General features: G+C 40.6%; 1 protein-coding gene across 1 annotated transcript in view; it reads left to right on the forward strand.

Annotated features, from left to right (window-relative positions):
* Nucleotides 1-21,937, forward strand: part of mlip (muscular LMNA-interacting protein) — a 69,646-nt gene that overhangs the window by 25,548 nt on the left and 22,161 nt on the right. Inside the window, exons 5-10 of the mRNA XM_059566819.1 lie at nucleotides 521-592; nucleotides 1,080-1,160; nucleotides 1,437-1,520; nucleotides 1,613-1,672; nucleotides 2,400-2,450; nucleotides 8,761-8,805. Coding sequence (XP_059422802.1) covers nucleotides 521-592; nucleotides 1,080-1,160; nucleotides 1,437-1,520; nucleotides 1,613-1,672; nucleotides 2,400-2,450; nucleotides 8,761-8,805 — 393 coding nt within the window. The remainder of the gene's footprint in view (nucleotides 1-520; nucleotides 593-1,079; nucleotides 1,161-1,436; nucleotides 1,521-1,612; nucleotides 1,673-2,399; nucleotides 2,451-8,760; nucleotides 8,806-21,937) is intronic.

Here is a 21,937-nt window from a genome sequence, read left to right on the forward strand (position 1 = left end):
TGCATCATACTCGTGCAAGAACAGTAAATCTTTGGAAAAGGGCATGTTTTGCATTTTGCATGTTTTGTGTTTGCTTGTGATCTTGGGTTATGCAATATTTGCATGATTTAGTGCAGAAGATATATTTGCACATCTGTCCGTTTGGCAGAACAGCAGAAATTTCCACATAACATACTGAGATTATGGTGAACTGATGGTGTGTCAGTTAATGGCAGTCACAGGCATGCACTGAAAAAGTGAAACAAATCCATGTCATTTATCATGTTTTTGTTTACAATTTATCAATTGTTTTTAAACAATTATTGTGGAATTTATTAATATTGGCTGTAACAAATTACAGGTTTATTTTAAGTTGTTTTCATATCCATACATTCATTTTTTTTTTCAGTAAAATAAATTGGCCATTTAAAATTAAATTGATTAATCATGGCGCCCATCCTTAGGGCATAGCACAGCTGTGCATTGTTTTAATTCTGCTTTTGACTTTCTTTGATTTCTAAATCATTCTTTCCTACTGTAGACATACAAGATCAAATCCACCTACAAGGCACTCGCTGCTATTCCCACAAATACTCTGCTCCTGGAACAGCAGGTGAGCTGATTTATCTAATTGCTCTAAATGACAGCTATTCACTGTCTTATATCATTCACTTTCAGTATAAGCCATTCTACTGCTGCTGTTTTTCTGGATTCCATGCAATTATATATTTCTTAAAGAGGGTCATTGGATGCTAATGGAAGAGGGTGAAACTAAACCATTGGTTTTATTTATTTATTTATTTTTCTGTTGATGGACAGCAGAACTAAATTGTTCATAAGTGGTCAAAAGGAATCTTAACAGAGTGAGCAGAATGACTCATCCACATTGCACACCTCATTAAACATTATAGTAGAGGATAAAATGTGCTGGACAGGGTCATATATACATAGTGAGATAATCAGAAAAATCAAGAGAACATGCTCATCTTTGGGATTTAGCAGCTTTAACAACCCCTTACTACCTACCCATTGTTAAGGTCAGGACTGTCATTAGAAGAATCATTTGTAGTCTACAACTCTTAAATTTCTCCTTTCTGAAGGCTATAGATGAAGAGGTCAACAAGAAAGAGGCTTCATTTAACCCTGCGGACAAGTATTCTTGGGAGGACCCACATGCAGAGGTAGAATGAGCCCAATGATTGGATGATATGACAGAATACAGTGCAGTGACTCCTAGAATCTGTAGAGAATATGCTATATTATGTTATATTCGTTTTAACTCAAATGTTTTCTAAAATGAAGTATCTATGCTACCACTGCTCTACCATGTAGGGCCATGCATGTAAATGTTTAATTTAACAGATTTAGTAATGAAATGGAGTAACATTGTGAAGTATATCATGTTCTGGATTATCCCAAACTAAGCATTACTGTGAAGTGTTCTTCTCTCTGTGCAGATGTGCTCTCCTGCGCAGCTGCGTCAGCAGACCGCAGAACTGTACGCAACCATTGATGAAGTCCTTGAGGACTCGATCCAAAGAGTGAGCTGTCACCAAAACACACTCTGCATCTAAACAATAATATATTTATACACGTTGAGCTGCATCTTCATGTTTTAATCCACTTTTCCCAGCATCAGTCAGACCATGTCAACAAAGCCAATGTGAAGTCTTTGGCAGCGGTGGCATCAAGGGTATGTAATTAAAAATGAACACTGGGAATTTTCTCATCTTCATTTTGATTAGTCACAAAGTTTCGGTTCCTTGCCGCTGTCGCCTCTGGCTTGCTTAGTTGGGGACACTTCATCTACAGCGATATCGTTGACTTTATTGCAAATAAATGCACAGACACTATTTAATTGAACAGAGATGACATAACTGAATTCAATAATGAACTGCCTTTAACTATCATTTTTTCATTATTGACACTGTTTTCCTAATGAATGTTGTTCAGTTGGTTTGACGCAATGTATTTTGTTTAAAGCGCTATATAAATAAAGGTGACTTTGACTTTGACAATGGCATCACATTCAGCCAGAACATAAATTCAAAAATTTCTTGATTGTGTATATAACAGCCTTCACCCAGACTAAAGCATCGCAATGACTGAATTATAAAATATATTTTTTCACCCAGGAGAAGACATAAAAGATAAATAAAAAAATCAATGGAATAGAATGTCAAACATTCTTTGTGCTGCAATTTGCTGTTTATTTTCAATGAAGACCTATGTTAGCAAAATGAAGAATTTAGTCCTCCACTCTAATCAGTCTTTAGCCAGGTACCTTTTAGCCCCTGCTGTTCAAACCCAGCTTGCCATTTTGATTAAGTGCACTGTGCTTGCTTTGAAACATGTGCCACTTTTCAGCTGCTGAGAGCTTTCTTAACTCATTCTTTTTCTTTTATTCTCAACTACTGAAGCCACAAACGTCATCACCATCTCCAAAACTATTGGGACGGGAAACGAGATATGTAAGTTTTTTTCATTAGTTTTTAATCTCTGTACATATTTTATGCACGGACTTCATACGAAGGCGGCAAATCTGAGAAATCATTCAATATAAAAACTCTATGAGTATTAGTTCTGGAAATATTCTTATTTTGCAGTAAATGCAAAAAATATTCAGAAAAGAAATATTGCTAACACTTTGTAAACATTGCCCATTTTCAGAGCCACTTCTATTAGTCAAACTATTTTTGTATGCCAGTGAATCTAAATATGCAAACCAGTCTAGAGCCCAGATTTAATATTTTTTACTCCTAGATTTTAGACAAAAGTATAGAAACTGATCGGATGCACAGTCTTTGATTTCAACAAGATGTCACTTCTTTTTATTTTGCAGTAGGTATTATGCTCAGTTATATGGTTGCATTTAATTAGCCACTTTTTCCCCCTGCTGTTCCCCTTCAGGAACTACCGCTGCATGAACTCGCAGTGGGAACGCCCCCAGCGTAGTGCGTCTGAAGCATGAATGAAATCAGTCAATGGCTAGAGTGAGCGTCACGGAGAGTGACGTCATCGACCAAGAAATTATAAAGCACCCCAGAATCACAAGCGCATCAGCTTCTGTACTTCAGCAGCACTCTGTGTGTGTTTGAAAACTGTCTTCTTGTGTTTGTCTGTCTCTAGTTGTAAAAGCACTAGACAGGAATACAATTAAATTAATAAAAACACAGACAAATGAGCGGAAAGAGTATGACGAGCGAGCCGCATTATAGAAAGTGTGTTCCCCCCTGTACTCGATTTCTCACGGGTGGGGACTCACACCAACTATGTGTGGCTTGTTAAGGAGTGCACCATGCCCAGCCAGCTCTCGAGGGGGCTGACTGTGAGCATTCCGAGCATCTGCCCCTAAGGACGCTGCGCTCCCGTTGATTGCTCTTTGAGGAGAGCGGTTCGATGCGCGTTTCCCGTGGCTCGGGTCCCGCTTCTGTCAAGGGAGAGCGGAGGCGGTTGTCATGGGGTTCGCAAATTGATCTCACCGAGGGGTTTGAGACGGGCTGCGCCCTATCTCAGCCTTCACCAATGAGATCCAGTGTCTCTATCACAGCTGTGGAAGCACGGTTCGCAGCTACTTCTCCCCATGCTGAGACACAACATGATGTTCCCGAGCTTCAGCTATCCAGTTCTGAGGAGCTGGATGTTGAAAGCCTGGGAACAGAGGAGGCTGGAGACTTGTCACTCCGTTCTCCCCCTGATGAGAAGCTTATTGATGTTTTGTGCTGTGCTGTAGAAAAGCTCAGCATTGAGTGGCCATCTGATAGGCAGGAGTCTTTTATTAAAAGCAAACTTGATGACAGATTTCTGCCCAAACGCACTCAGCCTTCTCGCCGGAGCTTACCGTTCTTCCCAGATCTTCACACTGAGGTGTCAAAGACCTGGGCTAGACCGATGTCAGCGCACATTTACACCCACACTTCAAACATTTATTCTAATATTATGGGTGCTAAAAATGAAGGTTATGTGACGATGCCGAGGACAGAAGGGACGCTCACGAGCTATCTCTCTCCCGAATCGGCATCATCACTTAAAGCTCTGGCGCTCCCCACCAGACCTTTAAAAAATACTTCAACACTGCTGGGGAAGGCTTACTCGGTGGCTGGCCAAGCAGCAGCCTGCATGCACACTATGGCTATAATGCAGGTTTATCAGGCTGACCTGCTTAAAGAGGCTAGCGAGCAGGGAGAAATTTCAGCTGATATTATTAAAGAATTGAGGCAGACTGCTGATCTTTCTCTCCGGGCCACCAAGGAGACGGCTAGATCTATTGGCCGTCCTATGGCAGCCCTGGTGGCCACGGAGAGGCATTTATGGTTAAACCAGTCTAAAATGAATGAGAGAGAAAAATCTGTTCTTTTAAATGCCCCGGTTTCTCCTAGGGGTCTCTTTGGTGATGCATTACAATCTGTCACTGAGAGGTTCCAGGAAGAGAAGAAACAGTCTGCCGCTTTTCATAAATTTATCCCGCTCAAAGTTAAGATTTCTGAAGCTGCTGGGCGAGGGTAGCCCCAGCCGTCAAGTGGCTCCTCAAAGAGAGTGCAACAGAAGCAGAGCGTTGCGTCTCTTGCCCCCCCACAGAGAGACTGGTTCCCTTAGTAGATTTTCTGGAGGAGTGGAAAAATCTTCCCAATGTGTCTCAGTGGGTCCTGCACACAGTCGAGAGAGGTTATGCCATTCAATTCAGGTCACCTCCTCCTCAGTTCAAAGGGGTTCTAACCACAGTGGTGGGCCCCGAGCAGGCGCTGGTCATGGAACAGGAGGTAAAAACTCTGCTGCTAAAGGGAGCTATAGAACGGGTTCCTCCCCCCAGCAGGCAGTCAGGATATTACAGGCGTTATTTGATCGTTCCAAAGAAAGACGGGGGTTGCATCCCATTTTAGATCTGCGTGTTTTGAACCGCACTGTAGGGAAGCTCAAATTCAAGATGCTAACACTCAAACAAATCGTGTCACAAATCAGGTCCGAGGACTGGTTTGTCACGGTAGATATAAAAAAAGCTTACTTCCACATATCGATCCTCCCTCAACACAGGAAGTTCCTGAGGTTCGCTTTCGGAGGCGAAGCTTACCAATATTGGGTTCTTCCGTTCGGTCTAGCACTGTCACCCCGAACATTCACGAAATGTATGGATGCTGCTATAGCTCCTCTGAGACTTCAGGGCATCCGCATTGTGAATTATATCGATGATTGGTTAATTCTAGCTCAATCGGAACATCAGGCAGTTCGGCATCGAGATGTCGTTCTTCCTCACATCAAGAGTTTGGGGCTCAATGCCAAGAAGAGTGTACTTTCTCCACAACAGAGAACCACTTTTCTAGGTGTAGTATGGGATTCGACGACGATGCAGGCACGACTGTCACCTGCTCGTATTGCTTCGATTCTCACCTCTGTACATCAGGTCAAGCTAGGCCAGTCACTCACTGTGAAACAGTTTCAGAAACTATTAGGTCTCATGGCAGCAGCATCCAACGTGATACCTTTTGGCCTCTTGCACATGAGACCACTACAGTGGTGGCTCAGGTCCAAGGGATTCTCCCCGAGGGGAAATCCGTTTCACACGATATTGAGTTCGCAACGGTGTCATCGCGCCTGGAACATGTGGAGAGATCCTTGGTTTCTTTCCCAAGGTCCTGTGCTGGGAGCTCCTTGTCGTCACCTTACGCTAACGACGGATGCCTCTCTCATGGGCTGGGGGGCGATCATAAGTGATCTGTCTGTTGCAGGACCATCATCTCTCATGGCATATAAATTGTCTAGAAATGTTGGCAGTGTTTCAGGCTCTGAAACACTTCCTCCCAGACCTAAGGGGCCACCATGTTCTTGTCCGGACAGACAACACATCGGTGATCTCTTAAATAAACCATCAGGGGGGTCTGGGTTCTCACCCGCTTTACAAACTAGCATGTCAGTGTGTCACCGTGGTTCTCTCTCAGCCATCCAGCCCCCCTGGTTCTGGAGTTCTGGAGAGGGTTCGCCAAGATGGGCTCAGTTTTTTTTATAGCCCCGTCCGTGCAGGACCGTCTCTCCACGGGGTTATCCCACAAGGTGTATGTGGCGGGCTTAGCTGCTTACCACGCCCCTTCGAGTGGAGGTTCTCTCGAGAGACACCCACTTATATCTCGTTTCCTCCGTGGCACCTTGAGGCTGAGGCCAGTAGTACGTACGAAGGTGCCATCCTGGGACCTGGCCATTGTTCTAGAGGGCCTCTCCCAAGCTCCTTTCGAGCCCATTGAAGAAGTGTCAGAAAGGTTTCTTACTCTTAAGACTATTTTTCTTCTTGCTATCTCGTCTCTAAAAAGAATTGGAGATATTCAAGAACTTTTTGTGGTTCCCTCGTGCCTGGAATTTGCTCCTGGCATGGCTAAGGCTTTTTTTAGGCCAGGATATGTTCCTAAGGTTCTTACTACAGTAGTTAGACCTATCGTACTGCAGGCTTTCTGTCCTCCTCCTTTTTTGACGTCTGACCAGGAGAAACTCAATTTGCTATGCCCAGTGAGGGCTTTAGATGTGTATGTCCATAGAGCTGCCCAGTCGAGAAAATCAGAACAGTTGTTTATCTGTTTCGGGTCACCCAACAAGGGGGGTCCTGCATCTAAGCAAAGGATGAGCAAGTGGGTGGTTGAGGCCATCTCACTTGCGTGTGAGTCAGCAGGCCAGCTGTCACCTTTGGCTGTATGGGCCCATTCTACTAGGAGTATGACCGCTTTTAAAGCTCTTATTGCTGGGGCTGATCCTCAAGATGTCTGTGATGCAGCAGGATGGTCCTCACCGCACACATTCGTCAGATTTTATAGTCTTGATCTTAGCTCTACTCCTGGGGCACAGGTTCTCTCGTGGGCCTGTGTTTCCTAACCACACTACGGGGACTGGCTCGTATGGGGATGTGGTTATTAGCATTCCCACTGCGAGTTCACGCAGCAGTAGTCCCTGTAGGAGAATGTCCTGGGTTATGTATGTAACCCTAGTTCCCCGAAGGGAACGGACGCTGCGTGTCCTGCCATAGTCTCAGCATCCCCTTGTCACGGTTGGTAAACCGTGATCTCCGGGTGTTTGCACTTTGTGGTGAAGTCTGTGTGTTTCGCGTCTGCACCGATTAGTTTGTGGGCGTCTCCGTTAATTGTCATCAGCAGCAGCTGTCACTCATTACTCATCCCCTATATATTTGCTTGTCTCATGTCTTGTGTTTGTGAGATCATTGTTTTATGTTGTTTACCCTGTTTGTCGGCTTCAGTGTTGTCTGCGTTGGATGTCCGTGTTTCCCAGAACCTCATCCACTCTACGCACTTCCACTCAGCTACCAACACTTACCTTCGGCTCTACTCCCCGCAGTTCCTGTGCCATCCTCTCCTGCTGCTGATCCATTCGTTTAATGCTGTGGTGCATGAAGTCCGTGAGGGTGTTGGTGCTCGCTGCTTCCATGACTGGTGAGATCGTTCTGTGACGGTGGGGTGAAGGAAAGGCTGGAAACAAATGCGAGTTAACAGTTTTTAATGAAAATAAACAAACAAACAAACATGAAGGGACAATGATTCTGGGAAGACGAAAATCCAAGATGGTGGTGAGGAGATGAGGAATCCGGATGATGGTGGTGAGAAGGCAGCAGGAGAGGATGGCACAGGAACTGCGGGGAGTAGAGCCGAAGGTAAGTGTTTGTAGCTGAGTGGAAGTGCTTAGAGTGGATGAGGTTCTGGTAAACACGGACATCCAACGCAAACAACACTGAAGCCGACAAACAGGGTAAACAACATAAAACAATGATCTCACAAACACAAGACGTGAGACAAGCAAATATATAGGGGATGAGTAATGAGTGACAGCTGCTGCTGATGACAATTAACGGAGACGCCCACAAACTAATCAGTGCAGACGCGAAACACACAGACTTCACCACAAAGTGCAAACACCCAGAGATCACGGTTTACCAACCGTGACACCCCTTGGATCGCTTGCTTCAGTACAGTCGAAGCTGATGCACTTGTGATTCTGGGGTGCTTTATAATTTCCTGGTCGATGACATCACTCTACGTGACACTCACTCTCGCCATTGACTGATTTCATTCAGACGCACTACACTGGGGGCGTTCCCACTGCGAGTTCACGCAGCGTCCGTTCCCTTCGGGGAACTAGGGTTACATACGTAACCCAGGACGTTCACAAAAACATTTTTAAACCAGTTTAAAAATTTCACTATAAGGCTCAAACATTTCTGTAGTCTGCATAGTATAAATTCAGATCCAATTCCATTATCCAGCCTACAGCAAATGCCACCACACTAGAATTAAAGAAGTGAACAAATTACAATTCAACTATAAATTGGGTGTTTGTACTATTGCTGGGAACTTCCAGCCATGTTTAATTCTTCCTTTGTTTTTACAGTAAAGCTAGAAATAAGGTGGCTTGTTTGAGGTTGCAGGTTTCCTAACATTTCCTGTGGTATTCACTTTATAATAATGGCATTTTAGACCCATGTCTACATTCTGAGACAAGAATTTAATTTCGCATGGACAGTTGTAGCAGATTTTCTTGACAGGTTTTGGAGAGTTAGTTTGTTCCTGTACCACAGTTTTTGGCAACAGGATAATTTCAAGGGAATATTATAAACTCTGAAAAGATTACAGACATAGAGGGATCTGTAGCTGAATAATATGATATAAAACCAATAATATTAATCACTTTGAATAATATTCAAATTAAGAGGACATTGTTGAAGCACTTGTATAAAAACTATGTCCTGATAGACTATGTCAAATATTCACAATTTTCTTAAATCCCCCCCTCTAGGCAAGCTCTTCTTCTCAACCCTCAGTAACTACAGAAAAAGCACTGGTAAGCAGTTGATATTGATTTAAATGAATTTGAGCTTCATATTTCTTTTCATTGAAAATAAGCCTCAGTTTTTGCTACATGGCACTCTAAAAACTGCTGGAGTTAAAAACAACCCAATTTGGGTTATTTTGGCAACCGAGGGCTGGATTGTTTTGACCCAACAAGTTGGGTTATATGTTTGACCCAGCACGCTGGGTTGCTTTTATATGGTTTAAAATTACTACACTGCTAGCTTAAATTAACCCAAATTAAGCTAGGCATTAAAACTACAAATCTTTTTAATTTAAAAATCACTTTTACACACACATAATGACTATCAGAAGGTAAATATTTATAAAAAAAAAAACAAGGAAACAGTGAAAAGTAAAATACATGTAAGAACAAATGCAGAAAAGTATGGCATTAACCGCTACAGAGTTTATAAATAAAAAAATAACATTTGTTGAATATAATTTTTAAAATCAAATTAAAATCAAATCAAATCTAATTTTTTATTATTATTTATATATTGTATAAAAATATTATACAAAAACACTATTATACAATAATTGTACAATTAGTTAAAAGTTCAGTTCTTTACAAACTATACTGGCATGAAAGTAAATAAACCACAACATCAACACCGATATTATAACATTTATCAGAAACATACAGTATGTGTGAAAGAATGTTAGCATGTGTATGAATGACAGAGTGTAAACTCTGTTTCTACTAAACAACACCGAACAAGCATTCAACATTTTGTTTTTACGGATTATACACTTACAGTTTGATTAATAATCCATGAATACAGATCATGCATCACTGTCAATTTTCATGATCTCTTTAGGGTAATTGATGTAGTCATGAAGAAGCCCCATCAGTATAGCATGTGACATCTTTTACATCATCTAGGGCAGCATCCTCCTTTAAAACCCCCGCTGCATCATTTCAGATTAAAGGACATTCTTTTCTCTGACCAGCATTCATCCCAGTCACCGCCTGTTTTTCATCAGTGGCCTAAATAGAGAAAAACCTTTGAAAAAGCAAACAAACATTTAAAAATGATTACATGATTAAAAAACAATCAATTTTCAGATAGAGGTGCATCCACATCAGCAAGGATAGGAAAATAGTCTGTTTTATAATTTCAACACTTTGTGTGGTTGTTTAATGTCTCTGTCTACCACAGCTCTCTAGAATGCTATAATGGCAGCACTAGTGTGAGGGCTTGTAATATTGTTCAAATAAATATATTGCTTTCAGAAAGCTACTTCTTTACTGAAACATTAAAACAGACAAGATATTCGCATACCTCACAAATATGGATGTACATGGAGGGCTGCACTTTAAAGGGTTAGTACACTAATAAATAAAAATGGTCATAATTGATTCTCCCCCATATTGCCACACAAATAAATATATTTACTATTCTCTTAAGTCTGGTTGACCAGTATTTGTTCACTATGATATAATTTAAGATTTATTCATATTTAAATATCGATTATGATTGTTTCTACAATAACTCTGTATTTTTTTAAGATTAAAAAATGGATTAACAAAATTAATTATGAGCGAAAATGAAAAATATCTTAATTTGTGTTCTGAAGATTTTATAGATTTGGAATTACATGAGGACAAGTAAAAAAAAAAGTATTTTTTTTTTTTTTGTGTGTGTGTGTAAATTATTCCTTTAAGAAAGGAACACCAAGAATGACTCTCCAAATCATACATCTCCAAAGTTGGTTTGAGTTCTGCAATGAAAAACACATATAATAATAATATATGAACACATATTCATATGTTGTTGCATCAAAATGTGAAGTAAACACGCAGGAGACAATGGATACATTTATTTTCTAAAAATAACACATTAGTCACAAAATAATGATGCTGTCCTATGTCTCTGGCTTTCAACATCAACAAAAACAAACATTCTTTTACTCTTAGCAAAAAAAATAAATAAAAGATAACGATGTTGTAATTATGAACCTTACTTGCCTTAACCGTCTTTCCCTTTCTTTTGAAGAAGCTGACAAATTGTCCTTTCTCTTTTGAGTGTTTCAATCTCTTGGTGCTTAAAGAAGATCTGTAAAGTTGCAAAGTCAAGCCTCAAATCCAAAGAGACATTCTTTATGAAAGTTTAGAGTCAACCACACCCTCCTAAAACGACTCATTCTAACACGCCCCCACATGTCTACGTCACTGTGTAGGAAGATTTGCATAACGCCGCCCAAATGTTCATGCAACATTTATTTTTCGCTGCTGCCAACGCTGCTATGTCATAAAGACGCTGTTTCAGTGTGAAAGTGCAAATACTTAGTTTGGTCTTCCAAAAGAGGACACAGCTAGAAATCAGTGGATAAGTTGTATTTACATCACTGTTCCAGAACAGTTCAACCAAAATATACAGATGTGTGCAGCACATTTTATGGAGGACCATTTCCTGGGAGAGTAGCCTACAATGCCTGTGTCTGTTTTTTATAAAGTGGGGTAGTTCCTCACTCGAGCCGCTGGCCATTCCTCACTCATTGCAGTCTGGTGCTTGTGACTCACAGCCTGTGAGTACGTTTTCATTTGTAAAGGATTTGCCACTGATGATTCAAACGCGAGTTGAGTTTTGAACAGTGTAGAGTAGAGCTTGTTGTTTGATGTTTCTCCAAACACAAATTCAGACATGGTTTTATGTTTACACAGCGCAATACACAATGCAACGTGTAAAAACAGTATAAGTCATTATAACCAGTAATTATGGCCCCACTGGATTCAACAAATGCCTCATTAAAAATGGGTTTATTGTTTTTGTCTCTTTGCACTGGGACACACGGCATCACAGTATGGTAAAGGGCATAACATTTCCGTCACATGCTTGAGACATTCGGCCAATAACAATGCACTGGATAGCTGGCAAATCAGCATACACCCATATATATTTATATTCAGAATGATGAGATAATGTGCAGTATGTGGAAAATAACATTTTTTGAATCATAAACCACATAAACCCGTTTAATTACACCAAATACACAAAATTAATGTTCTTTTTAGCATTGTCATATGACCCCTTTAACTCCCAGCATGGTCACAATGAAGACACAAAGCTCAGCAAGTCTGAAATTTTACATGGAAAACATTACTTTAAGAATTATCATTTTATCAGCCTCAAAATAATTAGGCTAGACTTTATTACATAGCGCTGTTTCATATAGGAACCTAACTTTACATTCAGTATAACCAGAATTAATGTAAATAGGGCATTAATCCTCTATTAACACCTCAAAAAATTTAAATATTGTAAAATCTTATGTAAACATGACTTAAGACACGCAGTGACGTTATATTAAAAGTACCTCTTCTCTTCAGTAAAAGAGACTATTTCTGAGGTGAAAACCACGTCTGCCTATATTTCAATATAAGCTCTTTTCAGTCTATTTCCACCTTCCATGAAATCTCCAACGATGAATACTACATTTAAAAATACAAATTTTTATCTTTACCTACCATGAACTGGTTTTCACTCGCTCCCATCTGAAGACGTTGAGAAAATGACTGCTTCTAGCACTAGTGTCATCCAATGTTAATGTGACATGCATGCTCTCTTTCACGTCCTCGTTCCCTACACAGCACAGCTGGGTCATAGATCAAGACCTTTTTTCAACAACTCAATGTCCTTATCCAGCAGTCTCAAACCAGCATTTGGGTTGAAAAAAAACAACCCAGCAACAACCCTGCATATATTCTTCATGGAAAAACTTAAATAAATAAATCAAGATGCAGTATGAACCAGGACATATTTGTTATAAATCAATATAATTAATTCAACACTCAAAAATATATATAAAATAGTTACATCTAATTACATTTTTTTCCCCCAATTGTTTTTGCACGCATTTGTTTAAACTTGGCACATTGCCTTAAAACACTATAAAAAATTAATGAATGAGTGAATAATAATAATAATTCCTTACATTTATATAGCGCTTTTCTAAGCATTCAAAGCACTTTACATGAAAGGGGGAATCTCCTCATCCACCACCAGTGTGCACCATTCACCTGGATGATGCGACGGCAGCCATATTGCACCAGAACGCCCACCACACACCAGCTTACTGGTGGAGAGGAGACAGAGTGATGAAGCCAATCAGCAGATATGGGGATTGTTAGGAGGCGATGATGGTCAGATGCCAATGCCAAGGTCACATCTCTACTCTTTTCGAAAGAAATCCTGGGATTTTTAATGACCACGAGAGTCAGAACCTCGGTTTAACATCTCATCTGAAGGACCGTGCTTGTTGACAGTTGAGCACCCCCTGCTGGCCTCTCTAACACCTCTTTCAGCAGCAATGTAGTTTTCCCAGGTCTCCCATCCAGGTACTGACCAGGCTCAGCCCTGCTTAGCTTCAGCGGGTCTTGGGCTACAGGGTGATATGGCTGCCGGCTATCGCCCAAAACTTCTCTTGACTGAAGCTTGACTTAATGGAGCTTATCAGTGGAGAAAATGTACTAAATTAGACTCACAAACATATTGCAACTGACAATCTAATGAAACACGGTCCAATGTAAAGTCAAACAGAAGTGTCATGTGAAGTGCAATTTTTTTTTTCAAACCAGCTGTCCTGACCTTCTGACACTGCATGACGTTCAAAGCTTCAAACATCATCAATCACGTGGTATTGTCAGAGTGTGTGATACAATAGTGCTTTGAAAATATAGATAGATTTTTCTAATCGTTTTAACTGCAACAACATAAACACACGTTACTGCAATTGCACACTTTTGTGGCCTTAACTTAACTTTAAAAGACTTACAAGTAGTATCAAAAACAACAGCCAAGCAGTCCCCCTAAAGTAGATTATTTTTATATAACAAACAAAATATGTTTACTGTGTAAATCAGACGTACTTAATGAAATGCAAATTCATTCCCTGCCAGCAGGAGGTGCTTTAAAGCGGGACAAACAGAGGTTTCCCCATTAGCAGCTGTACACAAAGCAGAGCTGAGCTCACAAACCCTGCTTTATCAGGCATATAACATGCAAGATTAAATGAAAATGAATTTTCCAAAGACAGTCTTCCTTCAGAAATACAGTGATATAAAAACACCGCGCCTCATTTTGATTTTAAAACATGGAGTACGTGCTCATGTTTATTAAACAAAGCCTTTTGGGAAATTAGTCAATTCTGATATTGTGGCGAGCTCCACAAATAAATGTATGGGAACACATCCCACAGCACAACCACCTGAGCCCAACTTCAATCTACTCATCAACTTAACTTTAACTGCATTTGCAGTCAGCGTCATAGCCAGACTGATAAACACAGACCAAAAGTTAACTTCGGGCCATGCGCGTGTGTCTGATGAAACCGTCTATAGAATATCTAGGTTGAAAAGAAGCATTCCACAATAAAAAAGTGAAAGTGACTTGACATTCAGCCAAGTATGGTGACCCATACTCAGAATTTGTGCTCTGCATTTAACCCATCCGAAGTGCACACACACAGAGCAGTGAACACACACACACACACACACTGTGAACACACACCCGGAGCAGTGGGCAGCCATTTATGCTGCAGCGCCCGGGGAGCAGTTGGGGGTTTGATGCCTTGCTCAAGGGCACCTAAGTCGTGGTAAAGATGAGATAAACACACAAAGAAGATGAAGACAAATTTAAATAGTAGTAATGGAACGATTGATACCATGGCTCTGTGATCACTATTGTATCACACACTCTGACAATACCACGTGATTGATGATGTTTGAAGGTTTGAACATCAATGCAGTGTCAGAAGGTCAGGACAGCTGGTTTGAAAAAAAAAATGGCGCTTCACATGACACTTCTGTTTGACTTTACATTGGACCGTGTGGGCCGAAGCATGCTGGAACCACGCTCAAAGAATGCTGAAAATCATGACTAAAAGCAGCAGCTGAAAAGCAAATGCTAAAAGCAGAATTTGATGGTGTCCTTTAGTATTTAAACTGACACCTCAAATGTTGTCTTGACCAATTAGATATTGTCTTTGCTCAAGGTATCATAAATCATATGTTATCTTATCAAGCACGTGGTCCGAATTTTCCCACCCTTGAAGGGTATAATTTTGGACATGACTGACTGCGGGTGTCGCTGTTGGACAGTGTTTTCTCTACTTCCTGTTGGCCTTCTGTTGCTAATCATAGCTCCGTGTAGCTGTTTTTATTTATTTATTTATTTTCTCTAGAATCTTTATCTTACTATCACTCTCTGTTTTTTAAAGTGATAAAATATAACTTAATTCACACCATATTTCTGATATTATCGATCAATCTTATCAGATTAATCTTGATCGTTCACTTTTATTTTATATCTGTGAGTGCAGTTCACCTGCAAAGCGTTAGCACTCGTTAGCTTGTCATTAGCGTTTTCATTCGAACCTATCACTGTTTTCTTTTCTCCTCTCCTCTCTCTCACTCCAGTTTTTCACAAGTTCATCAAACAACCGCAGTAAGAATATTTCATCAAGCACGGTGAGTAATGGCTTCTCCTGCAATTGTTATTTGCACCTCTTGCCACATGTACAGTTTATCTATCTCTGTCGCAGATGAGGGATTCACATGTGATAAATGCAGGGAAATAGTTAGTCTGACAGAGAAGATTTCAGAATTAGATACACGCATCCAAACTTTAATTGAGGACAGTAAGAATGGTAGGGCTCTAGATACGGCTTTGGATGCGTCTAGCTCAGGGATTCCTGTACATTGTCCGGTTCTGGCAACAGAGCCCCTGCAGCAGGGCAACTGGGTGACAGTGAGGCAGCGTAGTCATGGGTCAAAACACCGCTCTTCTGTTCCGATCAAAACATTAAACAGGTTCTCCCCACTCAGTGATGCACCAACTGAGAAACCTGATGAAAGTGCTCTAGTTCTTGGTTATTCTATTGTACAGAACGTGAATATAGAGACACCAGCCACCATAGTCAAATATTTACCAGGAGCCAGAGCGCCTGACATCGTGGGAAATTTAAAAATGCTGGCTAATGCTAAATGTAAATACAGTAAGATGGTTATTCATGCTGGTGCTAATGATGTTCGACTTCGCCAGTCGGAGATCACTAAAAATAACATTAAAGAGGTGTGTGAACTTGCAAGCACGATGTCAGACACTGTAATATGCTCTGGTCCCCTCCCTGCTTACCGTGGTGACGAGATTCATAGCAGATTGTCATCACTCAATGGCTGGATGTCTAAGTGGTGCCCACAGAATAACATAGGTTTCATAGACAATTGGACGAGCTTTTGGGGCAGACCTGGCCTGTTGAAAAGAGATGGTCTTCATCCCTCCTGGGGTGGCGCCACTCTTCTCTCTAGAAATATGGCAAATAGTCTTAGTGTTTATACTTTACTAACTGGGGCCCAGATCAGAAAGCAGACAGACTGGCTAAACTGACTGTCTGCTAGCTGCTTCACGTCACAGAGGTCAGCTAATTCTCAGCACATAGAGACTCTTTCACCTAGATATCACACTATAGAGACTGTGTCTGTTCCCCGAACTAGAAAATACAAAAAACGTCCAAACCAAGTTAAGATTAACAAATAAGTTCAACAAATAAGAAACAGATGCTATATGGATAAACAAATGATAAAGCTTGGCTTATTGAATATCAGATCCCTTTCTACGAAAACACTTTTTTTAAATAATATGATCACTGATCATAGTATAGATGTGCTCTGTTTGACAGAAACCTGGCTAAAACCTGATGATTACATTATTTAAAATGAGTCCACCCCCAAAAATTACTGTTATAAACATGAGCCGCGTCTAAAAGGCAAAGGGGGAGGTTGCTTCAATTTATAACAACGTTTTCAGGATTTCTCAGAGGGCAGGCTTCAAGTATAACTCGTTTGAAGTAATGGTGCTTCATATAACATTATCGAGAGAAACAAATGTTAATGATAAATCCCCTGTTATGTTGTGTATATATTGGTTACTGTATACAGGCCACCAGGGCACCATACAGACTTTATTAAAGAGTTTGGTGATTTTACATCCGAGTTAGTTCTGGCTGCAGATAAAGTTTTAATAGTTGGTGATTTTAATATCCATGTTGATAATGAAAAAAGATGCATTGGGATCAGCATTTATAGACATTCTGAACTCTATTGGGGTTAGACAACACGTTTCAGGACCTACTCATTGTCGAAATCATACTCTAGATTTAATACTGTCACATGGAATTGATGTTGATAGTGTTGAAATTATGCAGCCAAGTGATGATATCTCAGATCATTATTTAGTTTTGTGCAAACTTCATATAGCCAAAATTGTAAATTCTACTTCTTGTTACAAGTATGGTAGAACCATCACTTCTACCAAAAAGACTGCTTTTTAAGTTATCTTCCTGATGTATCCAAATTCCTTAGCATATCCAAAACCTCAGAACAACTTGATGATGTAACAAAAACTATGGACTCTCTCTTTTCTAGCACTTTAAGTACAGTTGCTCCTTTACACTTAAGGAAGGTTAAGGAAAACAGTTTGAACCATGGTATAATGAGCATACTCACACCCTAAAGAGAGCCTGAAAAATGGAGCGCAGCTGGAGGAAAACAAAACTAGAGGTATTTCGTATTGCTTGGCGGGAAAGTAACCTATCCTACAGAAAAGCATTAAAACCTGTTAGACCCTATACCATCTAAGCTCCTAAAAGAGGTGCTTCCAGAAGTCATAGATCCTCTTCTGACTATTATAAATTTCTCATTGGCATTAGGATATGTCCCCAAAACCTTCAAACTGGCTGTTATTAAGCTTCATCAAAAAACCACAACTTGACCCCAAAGAACTAGTTAATTATAGACCAATCTCGAATCTCCCTTTTCTGTCCAAGATACTAGAAAAGGTGGTATCCTCAAAATTATATTCCTTCTTAGAGAAAAATGGTATATGTGAGGATTTCCAGTCAGGATTTAGACCGTATCATAGTACTGAGACTGCTCTCCTTAGAGTTACAAAAGATCTGCTCTTATCATCTGATCGTGGGTGTATCTCTCTATTAGTTTTATTGGATCTTAGTGCTGCGTTTGACACAATTGACCACAACATTCTTTTGTATAGACTTGAACACTTTGTTGGCATTAATGGAAGTGCATTAGCATGGTTTAAATCGTATTTATATGACCGCCATCTGTTCGTAGCAGTGAATGAAGAATCATATCGATCACAAGGGCAGTATGGAGTACCTCAAGGCTCAGTACTAGGGCTGCTACTCTTCACGCTTTATATGTTACCCTTGGGAGATCTCATCAGGAAACATGGTGTTAGCTTTCACTGTTATGCTGATGATACTCAGCTCTATATTTCTTCGCAGCCCGGTGAAACACACCAATTTGAAAAACGAATGAAATGCATAGTCGATATAAAAAACTGGATGACGAGTAATTACTTACTGCAAATTCTGAAAAAAACAGAGGTGTTAATTATAGGACCTAAAAACTCTGCTTGTAATAACCTAGAACACTGTCTAAGACTTGATGGTTGCTCTGTCAATTCTTCGTCATCAATTAGGAACCTAGGCGTGCTATTTGATCGCAATCTTTCCTTAGAAAGCCACGTTTTTAGCATTTGTAAAACTGCATTTTTCCATCTCAAAAATATATCTAAATTACAGCCTATGCTCTCAATGTCAAATGCAGAAATGTTAATCCATGCATTTATAACCCCAAGGTTAGATTATTGTAATGCTTTATTGGGTGGTTGTTCTGCACGCATAGTAAACAAACTACAGCTAGTCCAAAATGCAGTAGCGAGAGTTCTTACTAGAACCAGGAAGTATGACCATATTAGCCTGGTCCTGTCAACACTGCAATGGCTCCCTATCAAACATCGTATAGATTTTAAAATCTGCTTATTACTTATAAAGCCCTGAATGGTTTAGCACCTCAGTATTTGAATGAGCTCCTTTTACATTATAATCCTCTACATCCTCTACGTTCTCAAAACTCAGGCAATTTGATAATACCTAGAATATCAAAATCAACTGCGGGCGGCAGATCCTTTTCCTATTTGGCGCCTAAATTCTGGAATAACCTACCTAACCTTGTTCGGGAGGCAGACACACTTGCAGTTTAAATCCAGATTAAAGACCCATCTCTTTAACCTGGCTTACACATAACATACTAATATGCTTTTAATATCCAAATCTGTTAAAGGATTTTTAGGCTGCATTAATTAGGTAAACCGGAACCGGGAACACTTCCCATAACACCCTATGTACTTGCTACATCATTAGAAGGATGGCATCTACGCTAATATTTGTCTGTTTCTCTCTTATTCTGAGGTCACCGTAGCCACCAGATCCAGTCTGTATCCAGATCAGAGGGTCACTGCAGTCACTTGGATCCAATACGTTTCCAGACCAGATGGTGGATCAGCACCTAGAAAGGACCTCTACTGCTCTGAAAGACAGCGGAGACCAGGACAACTAGAGCCCCAGATACAGATCCCCTTTAAAGACCTTGTCTCAGAGGAGCACCAGGACAAGACCACAGGAAACAGATGATTCTTCTGCACAATCTGACTTTGCTGCAGCCTGGAATTGAACTACTGGTTTCGTCTGGTCAGAGGAGAACTGGCCCCCCAACTGAGCCTGGTTTCTCCCAAGGTTTTTTTCTCCATTCTGTCACCGATTGAGTTTCAGTTCCTTGCCGCTGTCGCCTCTGGCTTGCTTAGTTGGGGTCACTTCATCTACAGCGATATCGTTGACTTGATTGCAAATAAATGCACAGACACTATTTAATTGAACAGAGATGACATTACTGAATTCAATGATGAACTGCTTTTAACTATCATTTTGCATTATTGACACACTGTTTTCCTAATGAATGTTGTTCAGTTGCTTTGACGCAATGTATTTTGTTTAAAGCGCTATATAAATAAAGGTGACTTGACCTGACTTGACATGATTCCTATAACAAGAATATGATACATTTGACAAATAACTGATGGTCAGAAACATTTCAAGCAAGCAGATTCAAACACATACATATTAAACATGAATACGATTCCTTAAGCTATCCAATAGTTATTAACCCTCTGGAGTCTACGGGTATTTTTGGGGCCTGGAGAAGTTTTGTCATGCCCTGACATACCCAATGCCCAAGACATACACAATGAGTGATTATAAACATGATAGTCAAATGTGTGGGTTACATATAAATGAATATGGAGTTAAACGATGGACTGATATTTATTTATAAGTCCTTTTGAGTTCATTTTGGTCCATCTGTATCTATAAAAGACAGTCCCTGTTCCATTCTCTGACATAAGGATGTTCTGTGGAGACCAGAGGTTAAAAGGCCCCCTTAGGAATTTCAGTCTGTTCTGAAAGGTGGGGGAAGTCAATCTAAGGATCTTGTTTATTACTCTCATGGGTTTACATGTGATGGCCGGCGTTGCATCTCAATTACTTGCCCCAAATTTGACAATCTCTTCTCCGAATTGAAATTGTCAATAATTGTTCTAATGGTGTTAATGTCGAAAGCTGTTCTGTGAAAGAGTTGGTTGGTTGGTTATCTTGCTTCTGACTTGTGGCACTAGGAATGATTTACAGCTTCCTGTTGTCTTTCTGAGGAATTCTGCTCGTGTTTCAATGCTCCTGATCATCACTTTAATGGGTCTGGTTCAGGTCTGATACGCTACACTTTCTACACCAGACCGTGTTTACTCGTCTGGTTGCTTGACTACATTTATTCTGAGGAATAAAATGAAATATTTATCTGACTATGAGAAGTTAGATATACAAGGGCTCTTGAGATAAAATTTCACAAGTGAGAATGTGCTTACCTCTCTTCCTCTGAGGAGGTTGAGGCTGAGGTTGAGGGCTGCTGGGCAGGAACAGTCCCACACTCTCTGAGTATGGAGGCCATCGAGATGGTCCCTCCTTGCATTGCAGGGTCCAGGTCCTACAGCTGGTACTTCACCATTTCTCATCATAGGAAGTTCCTGAGGTTTTCTTTTGGGGGCAAAAGCCTAACAAAACTGGTTCTTCCCCTGTCCTTGCACTCTCACCCCACACTTTCAAGACTCAACCACATCGATGATTGGTTGATATTAGCTCAATCAGAGCAGATGGTGGTTTGGCATCGAGGTGTCATTCTTGCTCACACAAGCTGGAGTTAAGACTTAATGCCAAGAAAAGTGTGCTTTCTCCAGTACAGAGAACCACTTATCTGGGCATGGTGTGGGATTCGACCATGATGCAGGCACGTATGTCTCTTATTCGGATCAAGTCAAGTCACTCACTTTAGCTGTGCTCTTCCACATTAGGCAGAGATTTGAAAGTCTGCCGGTGTGGGCATTCTCATTCCCAAAGCATCCTCCGATGCAGCTTGAGTTCCTGAAGATGAATGTCTCAGGTTACACTTGTAACCATGGTTCCTCAAGGGAACAAGATGCTGCGTCTCTGGGCCATACTTCCCATGTCCCTGCTGGCGCTTGCTTTATTCCTAGAGGCTAAATGCCGGCTTCGCCGCACATGCTTTTAAGCTTCCTGGTCTCTGACATCACCCACATATGACGTCTCGCCCATCCATTAGAATGATTACACAGGTGATTCAGAGCCGGTCCTCCAAAGCTCCTCGTTGCCTTGAGGAATCATGGTTACACGTGTAACCTGATACATTTTTTAGCACAATTTGATGAAAGCCTTGGTTTCCCATCACTAGCGAATAGTCTTCAATAAATCCAAGACAGAACAGGCAGGCAGGGATGTAGCAGACCAGACTGAAAACAGTGACCTGAACACAACTTAAATAGGTTGGTTAATGAAGATAATTAACAAGACATACCTGAACCAAATGACAATCAGATATAGACAGAAAAATGGGTAAAACAGAGCACAAGGGGGATGAAAGCACAACAATAAGTCCTAGGGCATGACAGTTGTGGCTTATAACTTTGTGCCTACAAAATTGTGTAAAGATTCAGGGAATCTGGAGAAATCTCAGTCGGTACAGGGGAAGTCAGGAAACCTCTGCTGAATGTGTGTAACCTGCGAACACTCAGATAATTACATGAGGGACCTTCATGCTCCTGTGTTAAATATAGCCATATGTGCTCAGGACTACTTCGGAAAATCATTGTCACTTAACAGTCTGCCACTGCATCAAGAAATGCAACTTGAAT

This window comes from Carassius carassius, chromosome 14 (genome assembly GCF_963082965.1).
Source record: "Carassius carassius chromosome 14, fCarCar2.1, whole genome shotgun sequence".
In the NCBI taxonomy this organism is placed as follows: domain Eukaryota; kingdom Metazoa; phylum Chordata; class Actinopteri; order Cypriniformes; family Cyprinidae; genus Carassius; species Carassius carassius.